The sequence below is a fragment of the Ustilago hordei genome (genome assembly GCF_900519145.1).
Source record: "Ustilago hordei strain Uho2 genome assembly, contig: UHO2_contig_02, whole genome shotgun sequence".
NCBI classification, from domain to species: domain Eukaryota; kingdom Fungi; phylum Basidiomycota; class Ustilaginomycetes; order Ustilaginales; family Ustilaginaceae; genus Ustilago; species Ustilago hordei.
In genome coordinates this window covers 1238286-1261623 of record NW_024545252.1, presented here as the reverse complement: position 1 = coordinate 1261623, position 23338 = coordinate 1238286, and the positions used below count along the sequence as shown (strand labels likewise).

The 23338-nt window shown below is 52.9% G+C and overlaps 9 protein-coding genes across 9 annotated transcripts; 3 read left to right on the top strand and 6 right to left on the bottom strand.

Moving 5' to 3' along the window:
* Positions 1–11: 11 nt before the first annotated feature.
* On the bottom strand, positions 12–254 carry UHO2_01215 (uncharacterized protein; the record flags this gene model as incomplete). The annotated part of the gene is made up of 1 exon (XM_041553683.1): positions 12–254. The coding sequence occupies one exon, from the start codon at positions 252–254 to the stop codon at positions 12–14; it is 243 nt and encodes an 80-aa protein (XP_041409617.1).
* An 856-nt stretch (positions 255–1110) lies between these two features.
* On the bottom strand, positions 1111–1512 carry UHO2_01214 (uncharacterized protein; the record flags this gene model as incomplete). The annotated part of the gene is made up of 2 exons (XM_041553682.1): positions 1111–1362; positions 1426–1512. 2 exons carry the CDS (start codon positions 1510–1512, stop codon positions 1111–1113), a joined length of 339 nt encoding a protein of 112 aa, XP_041409616.1.
* Positions 1513–3844: 2332 nt separating this feature from the next.
* On the bottom strand, positions 3845–7480 carry UHO2_01213 (uncharacterized protein; the record flags this gene model as incomplete). The annotated part of the gene is made up of 1 exon (XM_041553681.1): positions 3845–7480. The coding sequence occupies one exon, from the start codon at positions 7478–7480 to the stop codon at positions 3845–3847; it is 3636 nt and encodes a 1211-aa protein (XP_041409615.1).
* Positions 7481–8360: 880 nt separating this feature from the next.
* Positions 8361–8985, top strand: UHO2_01212 (uncharacterized protein; the record flags this gene model as incomplete). Its single annotated transcript, XM_041553680.1, has 2 exons — positions 8361–8448; positions 8543–8985. The coding sequence occupies 2 exons, from the start codon at positions 8361–8363 to the stop codon at positions 8983–8985; spliced, it is 531 nt and encodes a 176-aa protein (XP_041409614.1).
* A 151-nt stretch (positions 8986–9136) lies between these two features.
* On the bottom strand, positions 9137–10189 carry UHO2_01211 (uncharacterized protein; the record flags this gene model as incomplete). The annotated part of the gene is made up of 1 exon (XM_041553679.1): positions 9137–10189. One exon carries the CDS (start codon positions 10187–10189, stop codon positions 9137–9139), a length of 1053 nt encoding a protein of 350 aa, XP_041409613.1.
* Positions 10190–10391: 202 nt separating this feature from the next.
* UHO2_01210 (uncharacterized protein) lies at positions 10392–12266 on the bottom strand (the record flags this gene model as incomplete). Its single annotated transcript, XM_041553678.1, has 1 exon — positions 10392–12266. The coding sequence occupies one exon, from the start codon at positions 12264–12266 to the stop codon at positions 10392–10394; it is 1875 nt and encodes a 624-aa protein (XP_041409612.1).
* Positions 12267–12640: 374 nt separating this feature from the next.
* Positions 12641–13831, top strand: UHO2_01209 (uncharacterized protein; the record flags this gene model as incomplete). The annotated part of the gene is made up of 1 exon (XM_041553677.1): positions 12641–13831. One exon carries the CDS (start codon positions 12641–12643, stop codon positions 13829–13831), a length of 1191 nt encoding a protein of 396 aa, XP_041409611.1.
* A 143-nt stretch (positions 13832–13974) lies between these two features.
* Positions 13975–14597, bottom strand: UHO2_01208 (putative QRI8 - E2 ubiquitin-conjugating enzyme; the record flags this gene model as incomplete). The annotated part of the gene is made up of 2 exons (XM_041553676.1): positions 13975–14049; positions 14154–14597. The coding sequence occupies 2 exons, from the start codon at positions 14595–14597 to the stop codon at positions 13975–13977; spliced, it is 519 nt and encodes a 172-aa protein (XP_041409610.1).
* A 1941-nt stretch (positions 14598–16538) lies between these two features.
* UHO2_01207 (uncharacterized protein) lies at positions 16539–21965 on the top strand (the record flags this gene model as incomplete). Its single annotated transcript, XM_041553675.1, has 1 exon — positions 16539–21965. One exon carries the CDS (start codon positions 16539–16541, stop codon positions 21963–21965), a length of 5427 nt encoding a protein of 1808 aa, XP_041409609.1.
* Positions 21966–23338: the final 1373 nt, after the last annotated feature.

Genomic DNA, 23338 nt, shown 5'->3' with positions numbered 1-23338 from the left:
TTGTATCACCACTACCTGATGTCCGAAGGCGCCCATAGCAGGTTAGCAGTCCGGATCAAGATAGAACCGAAGGCAGTAGTCCACTGCAGTCCGGGGATCACTTCAAGCATCAAGTCAACACACTGGACACTTGTGTTGACGCCACCAACCTTATCACCAACACCATCAACCTCATTATCATCGACATCACCAATCTCATCACCAACACCATCAACCTCATCATCATCAACACTCACACCAGACCTTGGTGTCATCATAACATTGATATTGATCATGCCAAGCTACCCCTGAACGGAGTGTCCACAGAGGTCAGCCGAAACCTACGATAGTATATACAACGAACACCACCTGCTGTCACTGCACAACTTGATAGTCACTGATACTGAGACAATAGCTGTCGCACAGTTTGATAGTCACCGAGTATCTCGACAGACCGACCTGGGTTTCAGGCGCGAGACCCCTGACACCATCATGATGAGGAGCAAGTGCATGTTATATAAATGTCCTTGCCATATTGCCAGTGACCATGCTTGTTCCCCTTGTGATCTCCTCCTACACTGCTCCTCCTCCTCTTGACTCTTCCTCCTAGTGGATGGGAAGTCCTTGTGCTGTTTCATTACCAATAGGGGCCTTTCCCACTTCATCTGGGTGGTGACTCACACCCCCCTTCATCTCTCCCATCCTCCTGGTCCTGAGCTCATCGTCAGGTCAGCCCCCCTGCTTCATCAGGGTGGTGACCCCAATGTCCTTGACATCTGTCTCACAGTGAGATTTGTGAGATCAGCATCCCCTATGAGATCTGTCTTACCAGCTGGATGCTACTGATCCTGATGGATTCTGTAGCAAGGCCTTTGCTACTGCAGATCTCAAAAAGTTCTGCCATAAGGCCTTTGGTCCTACTGATCTTGCTGATCTCTGTCAGAAACCTCTCGTAGCCCAATCCACAATTGTTGTGCATGGCCACTTCATCTGACTTCAGTTCTTCCTGTGCATCCATCCGTTCCTATGACAGGTGGCATATCTTGTGAGATCGGTGTGATCAGCTCCTTGTGCCAGGTTTTGTCAAGATCTGTCATACAGCCTCTGTTCTCCTGATCTCAATGAGTTTGGTCATAAGGTCTCTCTTTTGCCAATCTTGGCAAACTCTGTTGAAACCCACTTGTCTGCCCAATCCCATGATTCGTGCACAGGGCACTTCTTCTTCTGCGCACCTGGTCCTATGACATTGGATAACAGTGTCGAGTGTCTTGATGCAGTCGTGTGTCTTGATGCAGTCGAGTGTCTAGAGTCGTGTTTGGTACAGACACGTATTTCAGTGATCGGAGTACGGGGCACGTGACCTGCGCGTGCTCGCGCAAGTCGCTGCGCAGCAAGTGAGCAAGCTCATCAATCACTTGCCTCATCTCACCTCTCCTCCCTTCTCACCATCATCTCACTCTCGTGCTGGCTCTGTGCAGCACTCTTCAAGCTCACCCACCCTCCTGTCCCTTTATGATCTTGTTCCTTTGTCATTCTCTTCCTGTAGTTCGGTCTTAGGCATGCTCCGCCTTGCTATCATGTGATGCTCGACCACCTGTGGCCCTTACGGCCATGGCTGGGAGCTCGCCAGCGACTCTCCCATGAGTTAGGCAATCTCACATTTCCCATGTCTCCAGTCCCGTGTGTGGTGCGTGCACCTGGCAACCAGACACTGATTGATGTGGTCATGTCTTGATGCGGTTGAGTCTTGATGCAGTCGAGTGTCTTGATGCGAAAGTTGAGCGAAATTGCTTGAGGTTTTTTGGGCAAAAAACAACTTTTTGAACAGATACAGTGAAGTATCACCCTTCCAACAGCTTTGAAGCGAGGCTGGCCAGGCCTATGTGCTCTAAGCATCAATGAAGGGCAGGTCTCTTGTGCAGGAGCTCTGTAAGGTACCTAGGATACCTAGTCAAGAGACAACACAAGATTCCCAATGAACAACATTGCTTGGATGCCTGCTTGCAGTATGGGGTTTGATAGAGCTTGAGGAGACAAAGAGCTTGAGGAGACAAAGAGAATGAGCAGTATATATAGACCCCTGCAGTGTCGCCAGCGACACTGCTCCTGCTCCTTCTGAGGGGAGCATGGTGTCAGCAGTTGCGCACTTGAAACCCAAAATTTATGGTAAAGGTCAATTAAAATCAACCTTGGCAAAATCTATTGTAGAGGTCTTCTATTACCTTTCTTGCTGGAATCTGTTGTAGAAGACTTCTATGATCTTCCTCACTTGGATAGATTGTAACTAAGGGTTACCACAGATTTTGACTAACTGCTGTGGACACTTTGTCCAGAGGTAGCACAGCACAATCAATGTCCAGGTGGACTCCTTACAATACTGAAGAGTGATATGAACACATCTGTCTTGACACAAGTGTCCAGAGTGTCAATGGTTGATTGAATTGATTGATCCCTGGACCATTGAGTTGATTGATCCCCAGACCGCAGTGGACAACTGCCTACAGTATGAGATTGAGAGAGCTGGACTGCAGTATGAAACTGCCTTCAGTGTTGATCAATATCTGGACTGCAGAAGAGTACTGCCTTTGGATGGCATCAAGTAGTGGTGATACAACACACACACTAAGATAGAAGCAATGCTCTGCAATTGCTACTGTTGACAGAAAACTGCGAAGTATACATTATGGTAAGGATATAGCTAGTAATGTGTAGAGTGGATGGGGATCCACTCGACTACCATGAGTAGAATGTATGTCTTATATCAACACCCCTTGCAGTGTTGTCTGTGACACTGCTCCTGCTATGTCAAGAGGTGTATCCTCTTCTTCGAGCACTGCCTCTCCTGCTCCTTCTTGTGGTCAGGGAGTCCTAGTGTCACTTCATCATTGATAGGGGTCACCCCCACTTCATACCAGTGGCAGTGTGCACCCCCTTTCATCTTGCTCCTGATGATGGTGCCCATCTTCTTACACTGAGTTCATTGTCACATAGGGCCCCTACCTCATCAGGTGGTGGCCCCTTTCTTGTCTGTTGTCCTCCTATCACAAGATTGGTGAGAGAAGCATCTTCAAACCAGTTTCCATGAGATCTGCCATACAAGTGTGGTTCTACTGATTCTGATAAACTCTGTAGTAAGACCTTGCTCCTGCCAATCCCAACAAGTTCTGTCATAGAGCCTCAAGCCTACCAATCTCACTGAGCTCCATCAGAACTCTCTCTTTGCCTGATCCATGATTGCTGTGCATGGTCTCTTCATATGATTCCAGTTCTTCCTGTGCATCCATCCGGTCCCATGACACATGGCCTCTGCCATACTGCTCGTCCTCCTCCTGTTCTTCTCACTCTGTGGGAGCTCCTCCTTGACATAGTCCTGCTCCTCTGGCTCCTGGTCGTTGGGTGAGATCGATTGACCTCATCAACCCCTAGGGGTCTCTCCCACTTGGTGTAGTCCTCCTCTTTGTACTCTCCTCATACATTCTTTGTCACCATCAGCAATGGTGATGCTCCTCTTGCGCCAACTTCATTCAATGCTCTCAGGAGTTCCTCCCACTTCATCCAAATGGCATGATCCCCTTCGGCGACCCCTTCGCATGGCTTCTGCATGCTGCCCATCATTGCACACGACCCTGTCCTTGAGTTCGGTCACACTGCAGCATTCCGGCGCCTCTACAACGTTGAACACACACACTACAGCTGCTACAAGTTCCGCTACTCCCTCACTACCGCCTTGACCCGCACCTGCTCACAGTCCGACGACATCCAGGGTCGCGGCTATTGATGGCATCGACAGTCTTCAGACGGGATGCCGTTTTATCAGAAAGAGCACACAAAATTTCGCCGGCAGCATGCAGCGTCCCGTCTGCCGCTAAGACTTTGGCAACTTTGCCAAACTCTGATCCTGTAAATAATCTCCAATAGCAGCCAAATCATTCCCTTTTGCCTTCTTCAAGTAATACCTTAGCGTTTGAGTATCGGCATCAGGCAAAACATCGCCTAGCTTGGTTAGAGCTTGTTGGAAAGCCTCATCATCCGGACCTGGGCTTGAACCGCTACGCATCCTTTCCCTCACCGAACCATATGACAATGACGAGCGCAAACCGCCGCCGATCCGAAAAGAGCGATCCTGGCCTGATGACTGCGGAGATGTGGGTGAGGTGCCTGTCAAATCACTTGTTCGGCGTGGTGTGTGTAGGAACTCGGGTGAAGAATAACCCTCTCGACCAGGTGAACGTGGAGCGTGAGCACCACCAGAGCTGCTAAAGCTTCCACCACCAAGACGTGAGACAAAGGTGGGACCGCTACCAAAGCCTCCAGTGTTGGACGTGATCGGTGTGACAGGTGTGATGGTGCCAGTCTGAGTTTGGTTGGAGTCTGTTCGCTTCATGTCATACGAGGGTCCTGCGTTGGTGCTGCCCATGTTTGGCGCACGAGGTCCAAGCGGAGCACGCAGGCCGGTTGTGCTGCTCGTGCTGGCAGTGGAGACGGAAGTCGTAATGGCCGCTGGCGAGGTCATGGACTTGCCACCTTTTGACCTATGTTCTTGGACAGAGTTCAATCTGCCTGTTGAGGCAGATGCTAGCTGATCCAGTGACGCATCACCACTCGACGAACCAATACCCAGACCTGTGATACGCGTAGGCCCTGTCGCTGGGCTCTCTGGTCGGCTGTGGCTGGAATAGCTCGTCTCAAACGTATCAATGCTGGGTCGGGCAGCAGGCAAGGAACCACTCGGAACACCCGGGAGGTCAGCTGATGATGCAGCGCTCTTGTTCCGGTTGTTCGCCAGATAGGCACGTGAGCCTCTAACCGCTGTCGCGGCTGAAGAGAAGTGTGAAGGTGCAGGGGCATTCGAAATGGGTGCAGAAGGCTGTGTTCGCTTACTGTGCTTCCGACCAAGCCCTCCGAAGAAGCGGTTTCCGCCACCCATCCCAGAGCTCCTGGATGTGTTACCGGTACCTGACAGAGAGTCAGTAGCAGATGTGGACATTGGTAGAGTACTGCCCGAGATCGATGAGAAAGACTGAGTAGAGTTGGACCGAGGTTGAGGCTGCGGTTGCTGCTGCTGTTGCTGCGAGACGACTCCCGGATATGGCAGATTGACTGGGGTGCGGACCGGCGATTCGACCATGGTCGGCATCACCGAAACGATCTCCTTCGCTTTTGCACCGTCACCGCGCATAGGAAAGGTCATGTCAGAACGGATCGAGTCGGCGTAGGACCCCTCGTTGCGAACGTGAGTTGACCTCGGCAGCGTACCCTGCGTCAACCAGTCATCGCCCTGTTTGCCTGGAGCCGCACGGTTGTTCTGCTGACGCATAGCTGGTCTTTGCACCACCTCCATCCACAAGTTCAAGCCTGTCTCCAAATGCAGCAGCTCGTTCGTGTACTGAGCGTAAGTACGTGCTCGCTCCCAGGACGACATGCGCTTCTTGTCAACAACGATGTTACTGCTGGCAAAAGCTTTTGGCAGCGGCACAGTCTTGCCGTAGACCTCGATCCGCGGAGGCAAGGTGGTAGAGCGCTGAGGCGTGATAGGGTCCTGACCTGCACGTTGATGAACGGGCGAAGTGATCGGTGGGGTTGCTAGTCGCTGACCGGAAAGGGACGACGGGAAGAAGTTGTCCTTTGGCGTCTGTGGCGTTTGCCTGACTGGTGAGGCAAGGGGGCTAGACCTGAATGCATCCTGTGCTTTGGTCTGCTGGACGCCCGTGACGCTAGCCAGGCTGCGTGCCGAAGGCAGAGAAGCTGGAATCGGCGGCCGGCTCCCCTCGCGCGGCTGCGTCTGAGGTGGCAACGGAGTGGTGAGCTCGTCTTCGGCTGAGAGCGTCTCGTCGACACTACCGAAGCTCAGGTCGTTCATAGCATTGTCGATAGTGTCTGTAAGGTCATCCATGTTTGAGGACTGTTGCTGATTGGACTGCACTGCGCCCTCGTCGTACGTGAAAGCGCCCTCGGCACCCGAGTCATGAGAGTAGTCGGAAGGAGCCGATCGCTCAGACATCGAGCGACGTTCTGCGGTAAGTGCACCTTCTCGATTGGATATGCGTTTGGGGTTACGCAAGGGGCGATCCTTCGAATCAATGCTGCTGCGAGAGTTATTGTCGTCGGCAAATGCAGCTGTAGCGGAAGAAGCGACATCACGCATATGCAGAGAAGCACCCTTGCTTGGACTCGACATTGTCTGTGTAGCGCCCGGCGGAGAAGTTGCCGATGCCGACGGAGAGACGCTGTCGCCTTGCTGCTTGCGCAGCTTAGCTCGCTCACGGGCCTCCTTCAGCGTCCTGGGCCGAGACTCGTCCGCCTCTGCGAGGAGCTCTCTTTCCAGCCTCTTCTGCTCTTCAATACTCGGCTCGTGCGAAGACTTGCTGCCGTCCCCTGTTTTCTCGTTGGAAAGGCGAGCATTCTCGTCAACAGGGTAGAGTGTGGTTCCTTTCGCTGGGCTGATGTAGCCACGCGTGGCAGTACCGGGCACACTCTCGGCAGCAGGGACCGGGGTAGAGCCAGCAGATGGTTCCTGCGTAGCCTGTAAGGGCTCCTTGGAAGCTTGTCTGCGCATGACGTCGTCGCGAAAGTCGGTGCTACTGCGTCGCTGTGGGATCAGATCACTTGAGAGCTGGCCAGAGACTGAGCGAGAAGCTGCATGCCTGGCGAGGGATGGGTCTACTCGAACGAGATCCTCTGTCAACGAGGGACTTGGTGAAATGGTGAAGCTGTCCTGCATCACACTGCTGGTGCGCCTTGGAACAGGTGGAGAGGGTAGAGCATTGGAGAAGATCTCTTCTGCTTGCTCATCATCTATCTCAGCAGCATCATTGCATGGTGTCGCAGCCTCTACTGTCTTGTCGGCTGAGCGGTCGAAAGAATCGTGAGAAAGACCTTCAGGCATCTCTTCGTCGTCGTAGTGCGAGCCGTCGCTGTCGTCGTTAGGAGCTTCTACTCCAATATGTGATGGGTGAGGAAGCTCAAAGGCTGAGGGTTTGGGAATATTGGTGTCATGAGCTGGTCTTATGCTACGCATGGCATCGATGTCGAATCCAGCCATGGATGCGCGCTTGCTTTGCGGGATGGAATCGGATGTTGAGGCAGCAGATGAGGCGGAGGCGGTGGTCCAGACAGAAGCATTACTGTCGCTGGGAGGAATGGAGAAGCCTGCTGTTGACGAGACTTCGGCATGACTTGGAGTCTGGAAGCCACATGTTGCTGGTGTGATGGATATGCCGTTGGGAGAGGAAGCCGAAGCGGTAGACTGCATGGGTGAGGAAGTAGGGCCGGTTGCTGTGTTAGCGAAAGCTCCCTCTGCGCCTACAGAGCTTGGCACCGAGCTAGGCGAGTGTGCGTAGAGATCAAGCAGACTTCCATTTGAGACGACAGAGCTCCCCGTGGTGGATCGGTACGAGGTGCCGTAAGGCGCTGCCGAGAGACTGGCACCTGTGTTTGTAAGGCCTCTAGCCACATCCAAGGTTGCAGAGGGAGCCGCAAATGAATTGACAGGCTGCGACATGGCAGAGTAGCGGAGTAGCGGAGCTGCAGAGCTGCAGAGCTGCACAGTGCGGAGTGGTACTTTTTTTTCCAGACGAGATGCTGCTGGAAGGTGATTGACTCGGTGACGAACTTTTGACGTCGGCTGCAACGTCCTGCAGTTCAGAGCAAAAACATTCCGTTGCGTCAAGGTACGGATCCGGCTAGAGGACTGTGATGATTCCTGCTGCACTGGCAGCTTGCTTCCTTCCACGAGTGCACTGCAGCAGTAAGATGGTGCCAAGACGGAACGAAAAGATGGAGAGAGGCTGATGGATGCAGAAGCCAACTACGATGCAGGTAAAGTCTGTTTGGTGGGATTGCGACGAGCCGTGCGTGCATCGGGTCCTGTGTCACTTCTCGGCTGCGCGCACACTTCTCAGCCCTGCCTTGATCGCGTGGCGCCGTTGCTTTTCATGTCCTCAAAATTGAACGCCATTTTCGACAACTTTACGCGAATAAGTGGAAGCATGTGACCTCTCGGAGTAATATAACTTCAACTCCGAGCTCACATGTAACGCCAACTTCACTCACTCGGCCGTATTGTCCTTGTAAACACACATGTATACACATAACACTGGAACATATATATACAGTGGCGATCATCATGTACTTAGCAATGCTCCTTATCGCAATCGATACTTGTGATCATCGACATTTGACGCACGCCCTTCAACAGAATAAGAACTGGTGGACTTGTGATTGCACGCCCTCCCACTAGCATCCACGTTATGGTGTTACGTACAACTGACGACGAAGCTTGCGCCATTACACCCTCTGGTCTTCCACAAGCACCTTCCGGAATAGATCAGAGCGTTCGAGATCCAAGCGCCATCTCTTTGTCCTTGTCCCCTGTAGCAATCATGTCTGTAGATGCCTCCAACAACATCAACGACAAAGAGGCTGCCAGAGACTGGCAGTCCGGGAAGTCGCAATATCCTAATTTAGATGGTAAGCAGGGCCCCTCTCTGCGTCTTTGCTCGTTGCAAGTAGCTATAGTGCTAACAGTGACGTGACCGCGAACCTTGGTGTTGTAATGTATCAGTCCTCATCCAACCAGACGCTTACATGCTAGCACGGCTTCCTCCGACAGCTCGTGTTACGCCAACAATACTCGAGCGGCTCAGCAAGCCTGTCGATCCAAAAGATACAGAGTGTTTCTTCTGCACTGTCTCTCGAACGCAGCGAGAACTGAGTTTCCTTGTCTCTACATCGGCAAAGCACAGCTGGGAAGATCTGGAAGCTGAGCTCAATCCAAACGGCAACAAGGCTGAATCAGATGGTTTTGGTGTCAATGGACCGTGGCGAGCGTTCCACATTCGAGGACCGATGGAGTTTCGCCTGGTTGGAGTGCTTCTCGAGTTGAGCAAGTGTCTTGCAGCTCCTTCTATCTCGATCTTTGCCGTATCCACTTGGGACAGAGACTACATCTGTGTGAAGGGTGGGAACTTTAGCAATGCATGTCAAGCGCTGAAGGACGATGGTTGAAACCTAGTCGGTGCTTCCGACTGATTAGCGATCGTAATCGAATGAACAAGTTGTATAGTCTTAGAACGAATGATTGAGAGATGGGTTTATATGCGTGGTACAAGTACAGCCCCAGTGTGCGCAAAGGGGAAATAAGAGAAAGCTTGCTGATCTACTTTTTGCGGTCGTGAATGGTATAGTTGCCATAGTCCTTCTTCGGATCATACACTTCCCAGCGACTATAAGGCCAGACGTGCTTGTTTCGGTTGTAGAATGACCTTTCAACAACCTTACCGGCGTGTGATTCGTCCTTCTCGACGCTGGCATCTGCTACGAGTCGGATGTCGTCATGTACGTCAAAGTTGAAGAGTGGACCAGATTTGCCTCTTGCTTTGTTGACGATGAAGTCGTAAAAGCTATAGTGATGTGGGATGATGAGATCTTCTTTGATGTACATCATACTGTCCACCGACACTCCACGTAGCTCGGAGACTTGTTGTCGACAGCGTTCGAGGAAGTGTGCGATGGTATCCCCCTTCTTACACATGACGGTCTTTCGGTGACCTGTCCCATCCCAGTAAGAGTATGTGATCTCGACGTCTTCCTTCTTCATCTCTTCCTGCTTCCTGAGCCATTCCTGCCGTAGCTCTTCACGCATACGTCTCTCGGCCTCTTCGCGATCTCGATCCGGAAGGAAAGATGTATCGACGTTGGGGTTCTTCAGGCTTGTCTTCTTGGTGATTGGCGGCGAGTCTTCCTCGGGATCGTTAAGGCTGTCGCCATTGGCCGGATTGTCATTTGACTTTCGCTTTCTCTTGCCGTTTGTTAATGATGCTTGTGTTGTCGACGGTACAACACCACTGTCTTCCTCTTCGTCATCGAAAGCAAACGAAAGTTTTGCCTTCTCTTTCTTGACCTTCTTGTTCTTCTTAGCAGCTCTGTCGTCCGCTTTCAGTTCGTTGGTGCGTGCTGCCTCTCTACGCTTCTCCTCCTCGAGTTCAGATCGCAGCTTTTGGAAGTCTTCGAGATGAACGAGACCTACTGTCGACTTCTTCAGCGCATCTTCCATTGAGTCGTTCTTGCCCACGAAACGGTCAGAGCCAGTCCGATTACGTTCCGCCTCCTTTGCCAGATCGGCCTTCTGCCGCTCGAAATCTTCCATCATCTTGACGCGAGCCTTCTCATGTATGCCTTGTCGGCGAAGCTCGGACTGCGATTGCGACATGTTTCAGGTCGTCGGGATGCGGTGCTGCACAAGAGATGATGATGAACAAGGCTAGTGGGGGAAAAAAGTGGAGAAAGTTGCAGAAAGGAACGGAATTCGGAACACGTCCCGCTGTTTGTCAGAGATTCCGCGGCTTTCAGCTTTGACACTCCATACAGACAGAATACACACGTTGTAAGATGGATATGAACAGGAACGTTGATTACTTCTTGCGTCTACACAGCCATATGGAAGGTTGCTCTACAATGATGACAGGCAGTGCGAGACGCATTGCATGATCGAATGAGGTTTGTCCCGTTGAGCCGCCGGCAAATGGAAGGGTAGACAAGAGAGCTTTTGGAAGCCTCAAAAGGTCTGCCTTAATTTGCGATACGCTCTTCCGTCGCAGACCAGCAAAAGATTTAATGGGCGGAGTGATCATCTCAAATGGCTGTTCGGACTGTGGCAAGGCTTCTCCCGATTCGTCTTGCAGGACACCGCAGTCTGACGCTTCTGTGATGAGATGCGTAAAGCCAGACCACGCCGCTGAGGCAGCAGGGCCAGAAAGAGGCAGGTCCTCGGTCTTATCGTATACCCAGCAGCTGTCTGATTCGCATGTAGCAGGCAGGGTGTCTGCAAGCCGATCGAAGAGTCCAGGCGAAGGGTCTCGTTCCAGATTGACAGATTGAAACAGCGTCACTCCAGTCATCGCTGGCAGCACATTGATGTGGACCACGACCTTGACGCCCGGAGTCGCAGTAAGGCTTGGCTGTAGATGCAACAGCTTGAGCGCTTCGCCTCCTGGATAGTTGATGCCGCTGAGGTATCCTGTGAACCAGCTCAGGCCAATTTGAAACAGGAGCAGCGAGGCTAGAGTTACTCTGCCGGGCCACGAGCGCATTAGTGAACAAGCGCCGATAGCGGACACGACATTGAGCGCTGGTAGAATGTAGAAAGCGAATCGCCACTCCTTGTGACCGAGAATGCTCAGGACGGCAATGTGTGTGGCTGCGGTCAGCAGCAGGAATCTTGCTCGTTCGTCAGCTACTGATGGCTTCCTTCGAATGAGCTGCAGCACTCCAATGGCAAACAGTGGACTTGTGAAAGCAAGAACTTTCGGGACCAAAGACGTCAAGTAAGCATGCCATGGAGAGACACCCCATTCGCTGCTCTTTCCCTCGACCACGTTGAACAGCAGAGCGTCGAGCTCTGGCCATAGGGGCCTCGGGCGCTGAACATCTCTCATCCCATTGAGCGACTTGACGAAGATGCTGAGGATGTTCACCGCTTCTGCCTTGGTCAAATCTTGCCAGAAGTATGTGTCGACCATGGTCGTGATAAGGATGCTGAAGGCTCCTGCGGCGATCCCGGTCTTGAGCCCCTTAACGAGACTGATTTGGCCGGTTGCGAGAAGGTAGAGCCCGACAGGAAGGATGGTCGCTACTATTTCGAGACGTAGCACAACAGCACTGAACGTGAGCAGTAAGATGGCTATCCTTGCATCGTGCTGCCCTCGATTTGACCTCGTTGCTTGAGTTCTAATGTTGCGACATACTAAAGCCATCGCAACGACCACAAATGGCAGCGAAAGCGAGTTGGGTATCGTACGGCTGACCCAGAATGCATAGTGGAATTGCACTGCCGTGATGACGAGAAAGAGGCCCGCTTTTGTTCGGTCGTTGCTCGAAGTACGCGATGCAGACGCTTTGCCCACAGCTGCTCTTGTTGCAAAGCAATGTTGACAGAAAAAGGCGATAGAGGTCACATTGGCAGCTGCTAGGCAGAGCCGAACGACGCTTTGAACATCTGCAGAGGTCTCGACTGCTCCGAAGAGTCGCGACAGCAGGATGAAAGGATAGGACAGGGCAGCGAGGAGGATAGGCCCGACAAAGGAACGTGGCACAGCTCCGGGAAACACTTGATGATCGTACCGCTGCAGGGCCTGAGGTCCGATGCCGTAGCTGAGGATGTCATGGACAGCTTGTATTGTGAAGCTCTCCTCAACTTTGGTGTATGGACACGAGATCGTTCGCCAGGACACAAGAACCAGCAGGCAGACAAGGCCGCCCAGCCAGATCAGGCTGGTCAAACGATCCATTGCTTTTGATGCTGGATCTCATGTGCGACTTGAGCCTGACATTATCTGTTGCGGTCCTTGCGAAGTGAGCCTGCTCCGTTTCGAGACGGGAGGTGTCCGGTGAGATAGGGGCGTAGCCAATGCCTTCTCCGTTGACCAACGGACAGAATTTGACGTTTTGTCTTCGAAAGGATCGTCGAAGCAAGGCAGGGATGTTCTTCTGAATTTGAGCGCGGGCCATCGTTCCAGCGTGGCTGCTAAATTTTCTCCACATCGGCTTCGACACCAGGATTGCAACACGACCATCAGTCACTCACCGATTCGGGCTCGTTAGCCAGCCGTTCCGTCCTTCCACGGACTGCTTGTCAGCAAAAGGTAGCATCACTCCTGTGATCATGTCGACCTCACGGAAGACTCGCGTGCCGCCAGCGACCGATTTGACTGTAGACTTTCAAAGCCTCCTTGCAAAACGAGGGCAAGATTATCGACCATCGTCAAGTTCAGCATCAGCTCTCAAACCTCTCAAGCGCAAGGATCCACCAGAGAATGTGGTGCGAGCCCACAAGCAATGGCTCGCACAAGCCTACATCATTCGCAAACACATCATCTCACTGCTAGGCTTTCTCTACTCGATACGAAGAAAGTACCTTGCGCTCGGTAACAAGTCTCGCGTCCATCACCTGCGAGAAGGTCAAGATGGAGCAGACACACCAGAAGACAATGAAGAAGGGGGTGCAGGATCAGCCTTCACAAAGTGGAAAGCATTCACAGGGCCACTGAGCGACACACAGAGAGACGAGATCGATTTTCAGATCAAAGTGGTGATCAAGCGATGTCTGGAAAGCATTAAGGAGCTAGAACGAGCAGAAGAAGCACGCAAGAAGAATGCACCAATAACACCGACAGCACTCTCGCCCCTCCACAGTCTTCTTGCTCTGTCTACCGCAAGAGACTCGTCGACGTCAATCTTGGCTTCTTCGCTCATCTCAGCGCACCGAGCTTCAATCACACAGTATCTATCGACACTCTTGTCAAAAGCCTCATCACTGCAGAGCGACATGCAGGAAGCTCGACTCAGGGTTCAGCGCGAAAAGACCAAGTCGCTTGCCAACTCCAGACTGCAACTTCAAGATCAAGCAGGCCTTCCAAGATCATCGGGCTCCTCAGGACCGGCAGTGATTCGAGGCAGTGTTGGCGGCTCTTTCAATCCAGAATTAGAATCAGAGTCAAGTCTGGTTGGCAAGGACATCAGTGCGCAACTCTCAGCATCACAGATCGAGATGTTTGAAAACGAATCGTCCGAGCTGATCAAGTCGCTGGAATCGGATCTGGCTGCGATCAAGAAGGCTGAGTCGAGGCTGTACGAGATCAGCGAACTGCAGACACAGGTGGTGCAACAGCTAGAGCAACAAGGTGAGATCACGGACCAGCTTCTGGATGAGGCAATAGGAGTCGGCACTGAGGTTGGACGGGGAAACGAAGAACTGCGCAAGGCAAGGCAACGTAGTCGAGAAGCGGACAAATTTCTTTCGATCTTCCTCGTCGGTAGCGGTCTGGCGCTGCTGTTCCTGCACTGGATGGACTGAAAGCGCCTGGCACTTGGACTAAATCCTGCGTAGCCACACGTCCAAAACGCAATCCTCAAAGCATCTCCAGCGTTCTTTTTGCTATACTGTGATTATGCGCGTGACAAAGTGATGACAATGACGATAAAAAGGGTAAGCTGAGACTACAGGCCGAGCTGCTCCTTGACTGAGTCGCGAATGATCTTTTCGTATCCTCCGCGGTCGTCTCGGTACATTTTCTGTTGGCAGAAGAGAAGCGGAGTAATGTCAGTGGCTCAGAGTCCCTCCGCAAAACGAGATGTGTGTGTGTGTGTTTTTTGTTGTTTTTTTTTGGCGTACTTACACAGGCGTCAATGTTGGCACCACTTTCGACGTTCGGTTCTGCGAGCATGCTTAGCACAGAGAGCAGGATCTTCTCGATGGACTGAACGGGAGACCAGCGTTCAGACGAGGATTCGTACATGTTAGGGTCGTCTCCTGGGGCGTGAAGGATCGAGATGCATACAAGACCATCGGCATATACGTTCGGGTGGAAGATGGGAGGGTCGAAGCGCATAGTTGGTGGTTCGAGCGGATATGATGCAGGGAAGCTGAGGCGTGCTGAAAAGACACCGCCCTCAAAGGGAGTGCCGTCTGGACCGGGCACGAGTGCCTCCCATTCTAGATAGTTATCTTCGGAGATGGGGCCGACAGCTGGAAAGAGCGAATTGGGGTCTGTTGAGAGCTGCTTGTACTCGATAGTGAGACGCTTGATCGCTGCGCTGGATGACGCTCTGCTGTTGAACATGTTGGAAGGGATGCTTGGGTGGAGCTAGAATGTGGTGTGCTGCTGAGTTTGCTAGTCGCTTTCAGCTGTGGTGTTGGCAGGTGGCGGCAGCTAGTATGAGCGGCAATAGGTGACGAGAGATTTGGAGCGCTTGCAGTGGCGAAGGTGAGAAACGAGGATGATTGCTCGAGAGAGCTGAAACGGAAAGACGCTGTGTTGGAAGTCTTGAGCTGAAAGTGTTGGACGTGGGACCTGCAGCTCAGCGCGGCCAAAAAAGCACACACAGCATTCGAACTGTTGGTGTTGATCTCTGAGTTAGGGTTGGCTCGATCACGTGAGCAGCGACACCAACAAGGTTTGTTCGATAGTTGGACTTAACATTGAAAAATCCAGCTCCTAACGCCTAGTGTGTCGACGTACACCGACACAGTGCCTTGTGCAGAAGACCGTTTTGGTTCTATGGATGCAACTCAGAGCGAGTCTCGAATGCAAAGCTTTCGATCGCACAGAGGATGCGCTAAAGCAGTGTCGGAAGAGAAGCACAGAACTTGTCCCGTTGCCGCACGAACCATGATGGCGGTGGTAAGTAGCACAAGATCAATGCTTTTGAAGCTCCCCTTCCGAACCTTGTTTCACTACTGTGGGGTAGTTGGTGGAACCTCAGACACAGCATGAACACTTGTTAGATTGTTTAATCCCCACACCTTAGTGGGATATAACCTGCAGACAAAAACAATTTTGCCACGATAGCTTTGGAACATCGGCTGTGATTGTGTCGCTCGGCTAGCAATTTCGAGTGTCGGTCAAGGATTGTAGTGTGCAGATGAGACCTTGATGGGAGCATTTGTCACTCTGCAAGCCGCGAGTGAGGTATGGTGTGATGAGTATCAGTGCAGTTGCTCGCTGTGTCACCCATGAACCTGCTCGTCTTCCCTTTTTTGACGGCTGCATGGGCCATACGTTCTGTGCTGCTGGCCTTAAAATTGCATTTTCTCAAGGCTTTAATCAACACTCTGCGGCAGACACAGAGCAGGTCCACCGTCACGACCAATTAAAAAAAATCAAAAAAATCAAAAAATAATAATAATCAATATTGGCCCGGACCCTCTCTCAATACATGGAACCAAACCAATTCAGTAGCAAGACTACGCCTTTAGATTCCTCCACCATCAACTTCTGTCCGGAAGCGATCGTCGAGGGTTCGTCACCACGTTGCACTGCTCATCTGCAACCCAAAGGCGACAGTCAACCCGTTCACCACCATTGTTTCGTTCCAGCAGCAAGAAGCAGTTCTCCTCGTCGTCCGTTGACCATCGGCGACGACTGCTAGACGACGCATAGGTGGCTCATTTCCATCATCTCGCTTTTCTCATCATCTTTCCTTATCAGACTTCTCACAGCAGCCCTCCGTTCAACAACTACCTGCCGCAAACCTGCATCCTCGACTGTTCTACCTGCACGGTTCTCGAAATCATCAACCTACTCGACATCATCGCATCATCGCACCATCAAACCTCTATCACTGCTATTCAGTCTATCAGATATCACTCCGAATCAGACTGTCATCGAATGTCCTCGCCCCTACCTTTCCAGCTGTTTCAAAGACAGGCATCCATCCCTAATCAGCGTCGCTCTGCCTCCCATGTCAACCTCAACTTGACCCAGCTCCATCGCCCCCCTGCAGACTAGCGCAGCCCAAACACGTCAAGCTCGCGACTACAATATCATCTCTTACACTCTGAACAACTACGGCATGACCTAACCCGTCTCTCAAGTCATTATTGGCTTTTCATTTCCCCGAAAGGGCGCCCCCTTCCTCGGCGCATGTATTGGCTTTATACAACTGAAATCAGCCTCAGCTCAAGCACCCTATTCCACAACTTCCAACTCCGTTCGTTTTTTTTTCTACGAAACCTAAGGTAGAAATTCTTCAACCGGTGCCATCCGCAGTCTCAGCGCATAATGCCTACACAAGCAGCCAGCAGTAACGCTCCCAGCTGGCGGCGAGGACGTCAGGTCGGCGCCGGCCCTCAGCCAGTTCCAGCTCATGGGCTTCGAGAGCATCATGCAAATCGCAAAGACAAAGACAAACCCAATGACAACTGGAGGGCTCATGCTCATCCTCTTACTGGTTCTACAAGACTACATCCCCGGTCCTCTTCACGCTCACAGCCCCCCTCCAAGCCCTCGCTGCTCTCCTCCAGTCTGAAGCGCGAGAAGCCGGGTATGCTCGACGCTGACTGGGTCCCTGGTCATCATCCACACCCCGACCCAAATGCTCCTCATGCCATCAAGCCTAGTGGCATGGGCAACGGTATCATCGGTAGAGCGCCCGAGCTCGGCACCTCACCCACTAAGCCTAAAGGTTCTAACTTTCCAACGGCACGTCATCACTGGCCACTCCCATCTTCACTCGAGAAGAACCCCACAACAGGTCCGGCAACTCATCTCCATCCCTTGCGCATTGAACCAGAGGGCTCCCACTTCTTTCCACAAACGTCGACACCGCTCAAGGTGCAAAAGGATGGTCACACATCCCAGCTTGGTCAGCCTGGCAAGCAAGATTCCAATCGCGACGACAACTGGATGCTTACTCCCACCAGCTCCTTACCCAGCATTCCTAATACGCCCAATCGCGTTCGCGAGTCGAGCACCGACAAATCCCTTGGTCCTGGTCAAATTGGTCAACAGATCGAGGGTTCTCCCGGAAGCTCGTTACGAACATCGCCATCCATTCGAGGCCCGCTGGAGCACTTCCACGCCTCTGTCAACAATGCACCTCGTACTCCAAGCCCCGGCTTTTTCTTCACACGTCAAGAAGGGGGCTTCTCAGGCACCTCGCTCTTCAACCGCGGCCCGAACGTCAATGTGCAGTCATCGCCTAAGCGCTCGCCCCTTGTATTTGCCAGCATGCCGCATCGACAGAACGTTGGCAGTGTCACTGGCACTCCTGTTCTTATTAGTCCGACTACCTCGCCCAAGCTCAGCCATCGCACTCTATCGCCAGTAAGCCGCCATCCACCGGTCATCGCCGAAGCTCCGACAAACGGCGACCGAGTCGTCAACAGCATTGCTTCCATTCTTAACTGGACCAGCACACAGACTCGTCCGGGTCCAGCATCTCGTCGTGAGTCGTTCAACTCTGTCGTTTCTGGAGGTGCCGGCCACACCATGTCGCATTCGCGAAGAAGTTCATCTGTCTTCTCTCCCAACTCGCCCACCGTCTCAAGTCGTATTGGTGTCTACCGTCCGCCTCATTTGCGCAACAGCGGAAGCGTATCGGGTCTCAAGTCTAGCGTTGCTCACTATGATCGAGTCAGGACGCCAAGCCTACGAGGCTTGTCTCGCTCCAGAGAATCTTCCATCTCTCTCAGCCGACCTACCAGCCGACCACCTTCCACTGTGCCCTTCTATAACCCGGATAGCATTCCAGAAGATGGACAGACAGATGATGCTTCACGAGCCCCATCGCGGGGACGGCAGAGCAACATGTCAATCCATCTCCCGGACTTGATCGCAGATCAGCAGCAACGTAATGCCGCAGCTGCAGCAGCTGCATCCACATCCGAAGATGGCGAAGTCCCCGCATTTGCTCCCAACACCACTCATCTTCTCGAACAGCCTCTCGATAGCGCTTCGCTATTGGCCAAGCTTAGGGCCCAGCTCGTCCGCAGAGAAGCAGCGGCGTCTGATGTGGCTGCATCAGAACTGGATCGCAACTCCGTCACAACCGAGGACAATGAGCAAGAGTTCTTTGACCTGGCCGACATGATGGAGTACGGCGCGTCAGAAGGCCATCCGTTGAGTCGCTATGGCAGTGCTTATGCTCTCGAAAGTCACCCTCTGGGGGATGTGTTCGAGATTGGTGATTTGCTCGGGCCTGGTCTTGAGCATGATGGCCATGTCATCAAGATCGCTGAGACAACATCCGGATTCGTCGATCAGAACGAGGACTTGACCGGAAGCAAGCTTGAAGTCATTCGCAAGCTCGGCGAGGGGAGCTACGCGGTGGTCTATCTGGTAAGAGAAGTCAGCGCCGAGGAGGCCGCTTCCCACACCTCTCAGAAGAGTGTCGCAATCCCCAATTCAACTTGTCGCTCCGGCGTCTCTGAAGCTCATGGGCGAAACCCATCCGACGACGCCGATCTCACCATCGTGGCTTCATCCGAAGACCTTCTCAGCACCACCTTGAAAGCGGACGGTAAGGGCAAGGACGAAGGCTTCCACAATTCGCCAGCTCTTGAGGAGAGAAGGCGAAAAGATCTCAAGATTGACACTCGTCTGTGTCCTGGCAAGGAATTTGCTCTCAAGTGCTTGTGCAAACGCGACCTTGAAGAGGACATGCTTGAGGTGCAGCGACTAGAAGCCACAATCCATCAGTCCATTCCAGCACATCCAAACATCGTCACGCTCTACCGCACCTACGAGACACCGGACTGGCTCTTCTTGATTCTGGAATACTGTCCGGGTCAAGACTTGTACTACTGGCTGGAACAGGCCCAAGACGCGGGCCAGACGACTGCCACCGTCGAAGAGGTGTATGGAAAGACCATCGCGGAGGATGATCATGCCGTATCACCCCTGCGCCGTGTAGGCTCAGGTAATGACAGTGACAACTACGGAGCTTTGGGCTCATCGTTGGATGCAACGCCCCCCTCTCCATCTCTGCTCGCTTCAACATCCGGTCACAATCTGCTCTCCAAGCGTCGAATCAGGCTCATTGCTAGAATGTTCCGACAGATCTGTGATGCCGTCCAATTCTGCCATGATCGAGGCGTCAGTCACCGCGACATCAAGCCAGAGAACTTCATCGTTGAAGACCGCCGCACCGTCGAAGAGATGCAGTCAGCCTGCCCAGATACCAGCGCCAGCACTCTGGTCGAGAGTAGTCACGAGGACACCCAGGTTATCGTCAAGATGACTGACTTCGGCTTGGCCACAGCTGAAGACCGTTGCGACGACTTCGAGTGTGGAAGCAAACCTTACATGGCGTTCGAGTGCCACAACAATGTTTCTGAGACTTACGACCCCAAGCAAGCCGACATCTGGTCGCTCGGTGTGGTACTCCTCAACCTTCTCTTCCATCGAAGCCCCTTCACAGAGCCGTCGACGGCTTGCCCTTCTTTCTCCGCTTACTGCCAAGACCCCATCCGTTTCCTGATGGAATCTTTTGACGGCCTCACGGAGACAGTGGCTCGTTTCCTTTCCGAGAACGTCTTCTGCTCGGTCTCGGATGACGATGACACGTCGCAGAAGCGAATCTCGGCGGGAGAATTCTCTCGTTGGGCATGCGGTCTCGTGGACCACATGGGTCTCTCCGGCCCCGGTCCTGGACGAATGTCTCAGGGTGCCTCGATCTACGCAACTGTGCCGCTGATCCACTCGCGTACGGGCTCCATGTCTAGGCTTCCTTCGTTGCTTAGCTCGCCTCGACCGGGGGCCCGTTCAGTGGCTCGTGACACTGATCATCTTCCGGGCCTCGACATGACGGCCGATGCAACATTCCGTGCTGCCCTTGCCTCTGCAAGGCAAGGCAGCTTGTCACCCCATCCTGCTCTGTTCACTCCTGACGTACTCCCTTCCCCCACATTCACTCCTGCGCCTCAGCCATTTGAGCGCAATCCGTTTGACACACAGTACGACAGTACAGCAGACGCCGGCCGAGCCACAGAGACCATTGTGGAGCAGGAAGAGCGCAACAGCCCGGAGACATGGTCCCACCAGCACGACTTTGCAACACTCTTGAGCGGCTTGCCGCAATCTGCTTCTGGCAATTTCATCGATGACAGAGCGGATGAAGCCTCGGGACTTGGCCAGGGCGCATCTGAAGGACCCGGAGCCTTGCTAGCGGACGTTGAGGATCCGTCCCAAGATGTGCCGCCTGATATCCACCCGAAGCTGAACGATTCGACCAAGGAAGCCTTGCCCGAAGACACCGGCGAGGAGGAGGAAACTGAAATTAGGAAAGGCGCGAAGTCCAACGGAGAAGCCAAAGAGCACGACGGTGATGGCGATGGAGGAGACGACGACAAGCCGGAAAATATTGCGACTTCGAACAACTCCAAGAGACGAAAACGAGGAGCTCGAAAGGGACGAACGCTTGCCAAACACCTGAAACGGTCTCAATCAGTCGAGGGCATGGCAGACATTGACGCCAACGATCCCGAAGCAAGGGCTCGAGAGCGTGAGCGTACCATCCGGGAATTGGCTCTGGTATCGGAGAACCTGGCTCGACAGATGAGCAAGATGGCTAAGGCCAGCGATGCTGCAGACAGTCTCGCATCTCCGCAGATCGTTCTTTCTAAACCAACAGCTGAAGCCGCAGCGAGATACAGTCTACAGACTATGGCTGATGGCAACTCTGAAGCTCACAAGGCAACTGACGACGCGAGTGCGCTCCCAGCGACGTCCGCTGCCAACTGGAATTCTGCAGCGCTGCGTCGCGAGAGGATGACTGAGCTTCGCAAGGCCGGAGCTGGGGTGCTGCAAGATTCTGGCAAAAGTCGTGTCATGTCGTGGCGAGAGCAAAACCAGTCAGCTGCTACTCTGTCGTCGCTCTCGTCTTCGGTCACGACAGCTTCGAGCCACAGTTCGACTTCTTCTGCGACATCGAGCATCTACTCGACTGCATCAGCTCCTGCTGCTCTGCCACGCAAGGACGTTTCTGCGCGAAACCGAACACGAGGATCTGGATTTGGTCTGGACACAATTTCGGAGCGCGAGAGGACTGGGGTTCCTTCGAAGAAGGAAGTGGATGCACAGTACTTGGCTGGTATCTTTGGTGGTGGAGCAGAAAAGCGAAAAGAGTCGACGGCTGCTCGATCCAACGAGTCTTCTGCTCCGAACTCAGATGTGCCCAACGATAGAGGCAACAAGCTGTTCAGCCTCCTTTCCGACTCAAATGGCAAGGTCAACGGCACAGCCTCGCTTAGTGTCGCCAAGACGTCCGAGGCATCGCAGGCTGCAACGGCCAACGGAGCTGGTCAGCGTAGTGTCAGCGCCAGCAGCAGCACCTCGACATCGAGCAATACCGGAGTAGCAGCGTCGTTCGTTTCGCGCTTCCGCCGTCCTGGCTCTTCGTCATCGTCGACAAACAAGAACATAGCCGGTGCTGATGCGGAGGGAGACAAACAAAGTGCTTCGGCCTCAGGTGAGCACCTCGGTGCCAGCCTCGGCATGAGAGGCGATGCTTCAACGAGTACCAACAGCCTGCAAGGAACCAAAGACGATCTTGAGACGCCAGCTCCAGCTGTTGTCTCAACAAAGAGCAACGGCAGCAGTGGAGGCAGCAGCAACAAGAATACTACCGAGGCTGGCACCGAAGCGCCCAAGAAGCGCGGCATGGGCAAGTTCTTCTCTGGCGTTCGTGAGAGTATCAAGAACTTCTAACCTTTTGGTTCTATCTTGTTATCTTAACTACAATCATATCATAACTTATCTTACACTCTGCGCTATAACTCTGTATCTGTAGGATTCACATTCATTTGTTCACTTGATTTGGCTAGATGTGTGTGTGTGGCTGTGAGATTCTGAGTGTTTGCTGGGAATGAGCGGCAGATAGATTGATAGATGCTGGGCTGTTGAAGGGCGTGCGTCAAATGTCAATGATTACAAGTGTCGATTGCGATGAGTTTTCAATGAGCTAAGTACATGGCGATTCGGATGTTTATATATATGTGAGGATGATGGCGCTAGAGCAGAGCGGGAGGACTGTGTTGGACGTTAAGTGGCCAGTTATGCCGAGGTCGACCCGGATAATGTGGTTTATATCCGAGTGAGTGAGGTTGGCGTTAAATGTGAGCTCGGAGTTGAAGTTACATACTCCGAGAGGTCACATGCTTCAACTAGAGCGAAACAGAACTCTGGCACGCAATCGGGAAACATGCCGAATAATGTTGGTCTGCAGTGAGCGTTCCCGATGCCGATCATCGGAGTCGCGGGGTACTGAGAATCGGCAACCATATCGGGCTGCAGCAATCAAACTTGGTGTGCTGCGTTGGACGCTGAAGCCAGAAGCGAGGGTGCACAAGAGGCAACAACGTGAACGAGCATAACCCAAAACGTGGAACGGACGACATCGGACGCCTGTTCCGAAGGAGGGCGAGCAACACGATGTCAAGAGGTCACAACTTTGAGAGGGGGAATGCTACAAGCGAAAGTCCGACCAGCTGAGTTACTGACGTTAAGCAAGAAGCAGAGCAAGCAAAACTTTTGCCGGCGAACAAGAGAAGTGGAGTTTTCCCTACGTTCGGCGAAGAACGGATGAAAAAGTAAAACATCTCTGGCTTGCAGCAGGGTCCATCGTCATTCGCTCCTCTCTTGCTTTGCCGGAGAAATGGTTCCGCTGGCTTCGTCGTACAACGTGTCGGTAACCATCCCGGCCTCGTCCGTGCAACTTCCACTATGCGACGAGGTCATAAGGCTGAGGGTGGTCACAAGACAGAGGGTGGTGCATGTGATCCGAAGACAACTGCCTGCGCCATGGGAATATCTGCCAGGCAAAGGCATCTATGGATATGCAGTAGGGGGTGGACATTTACGAATTAGCCGCGGAGATTGCTCGCTGTGTCAGAGACGCACAACTCACGGCAGCCGGCAACTTCTGTGTCCGCCCAAGCTGTGGAAAATTTCTCATCTGGTCTACGAGATGATTCTCTTTCGAGATTCCAAGTGCGTGTGAGATACCAAGATGCTGCTCCCCTAGTCGACGCTTGTTGCATCTTTTGCCGTGTAGTTTCTTTGCTGTCTCAGAAAGATGCCGC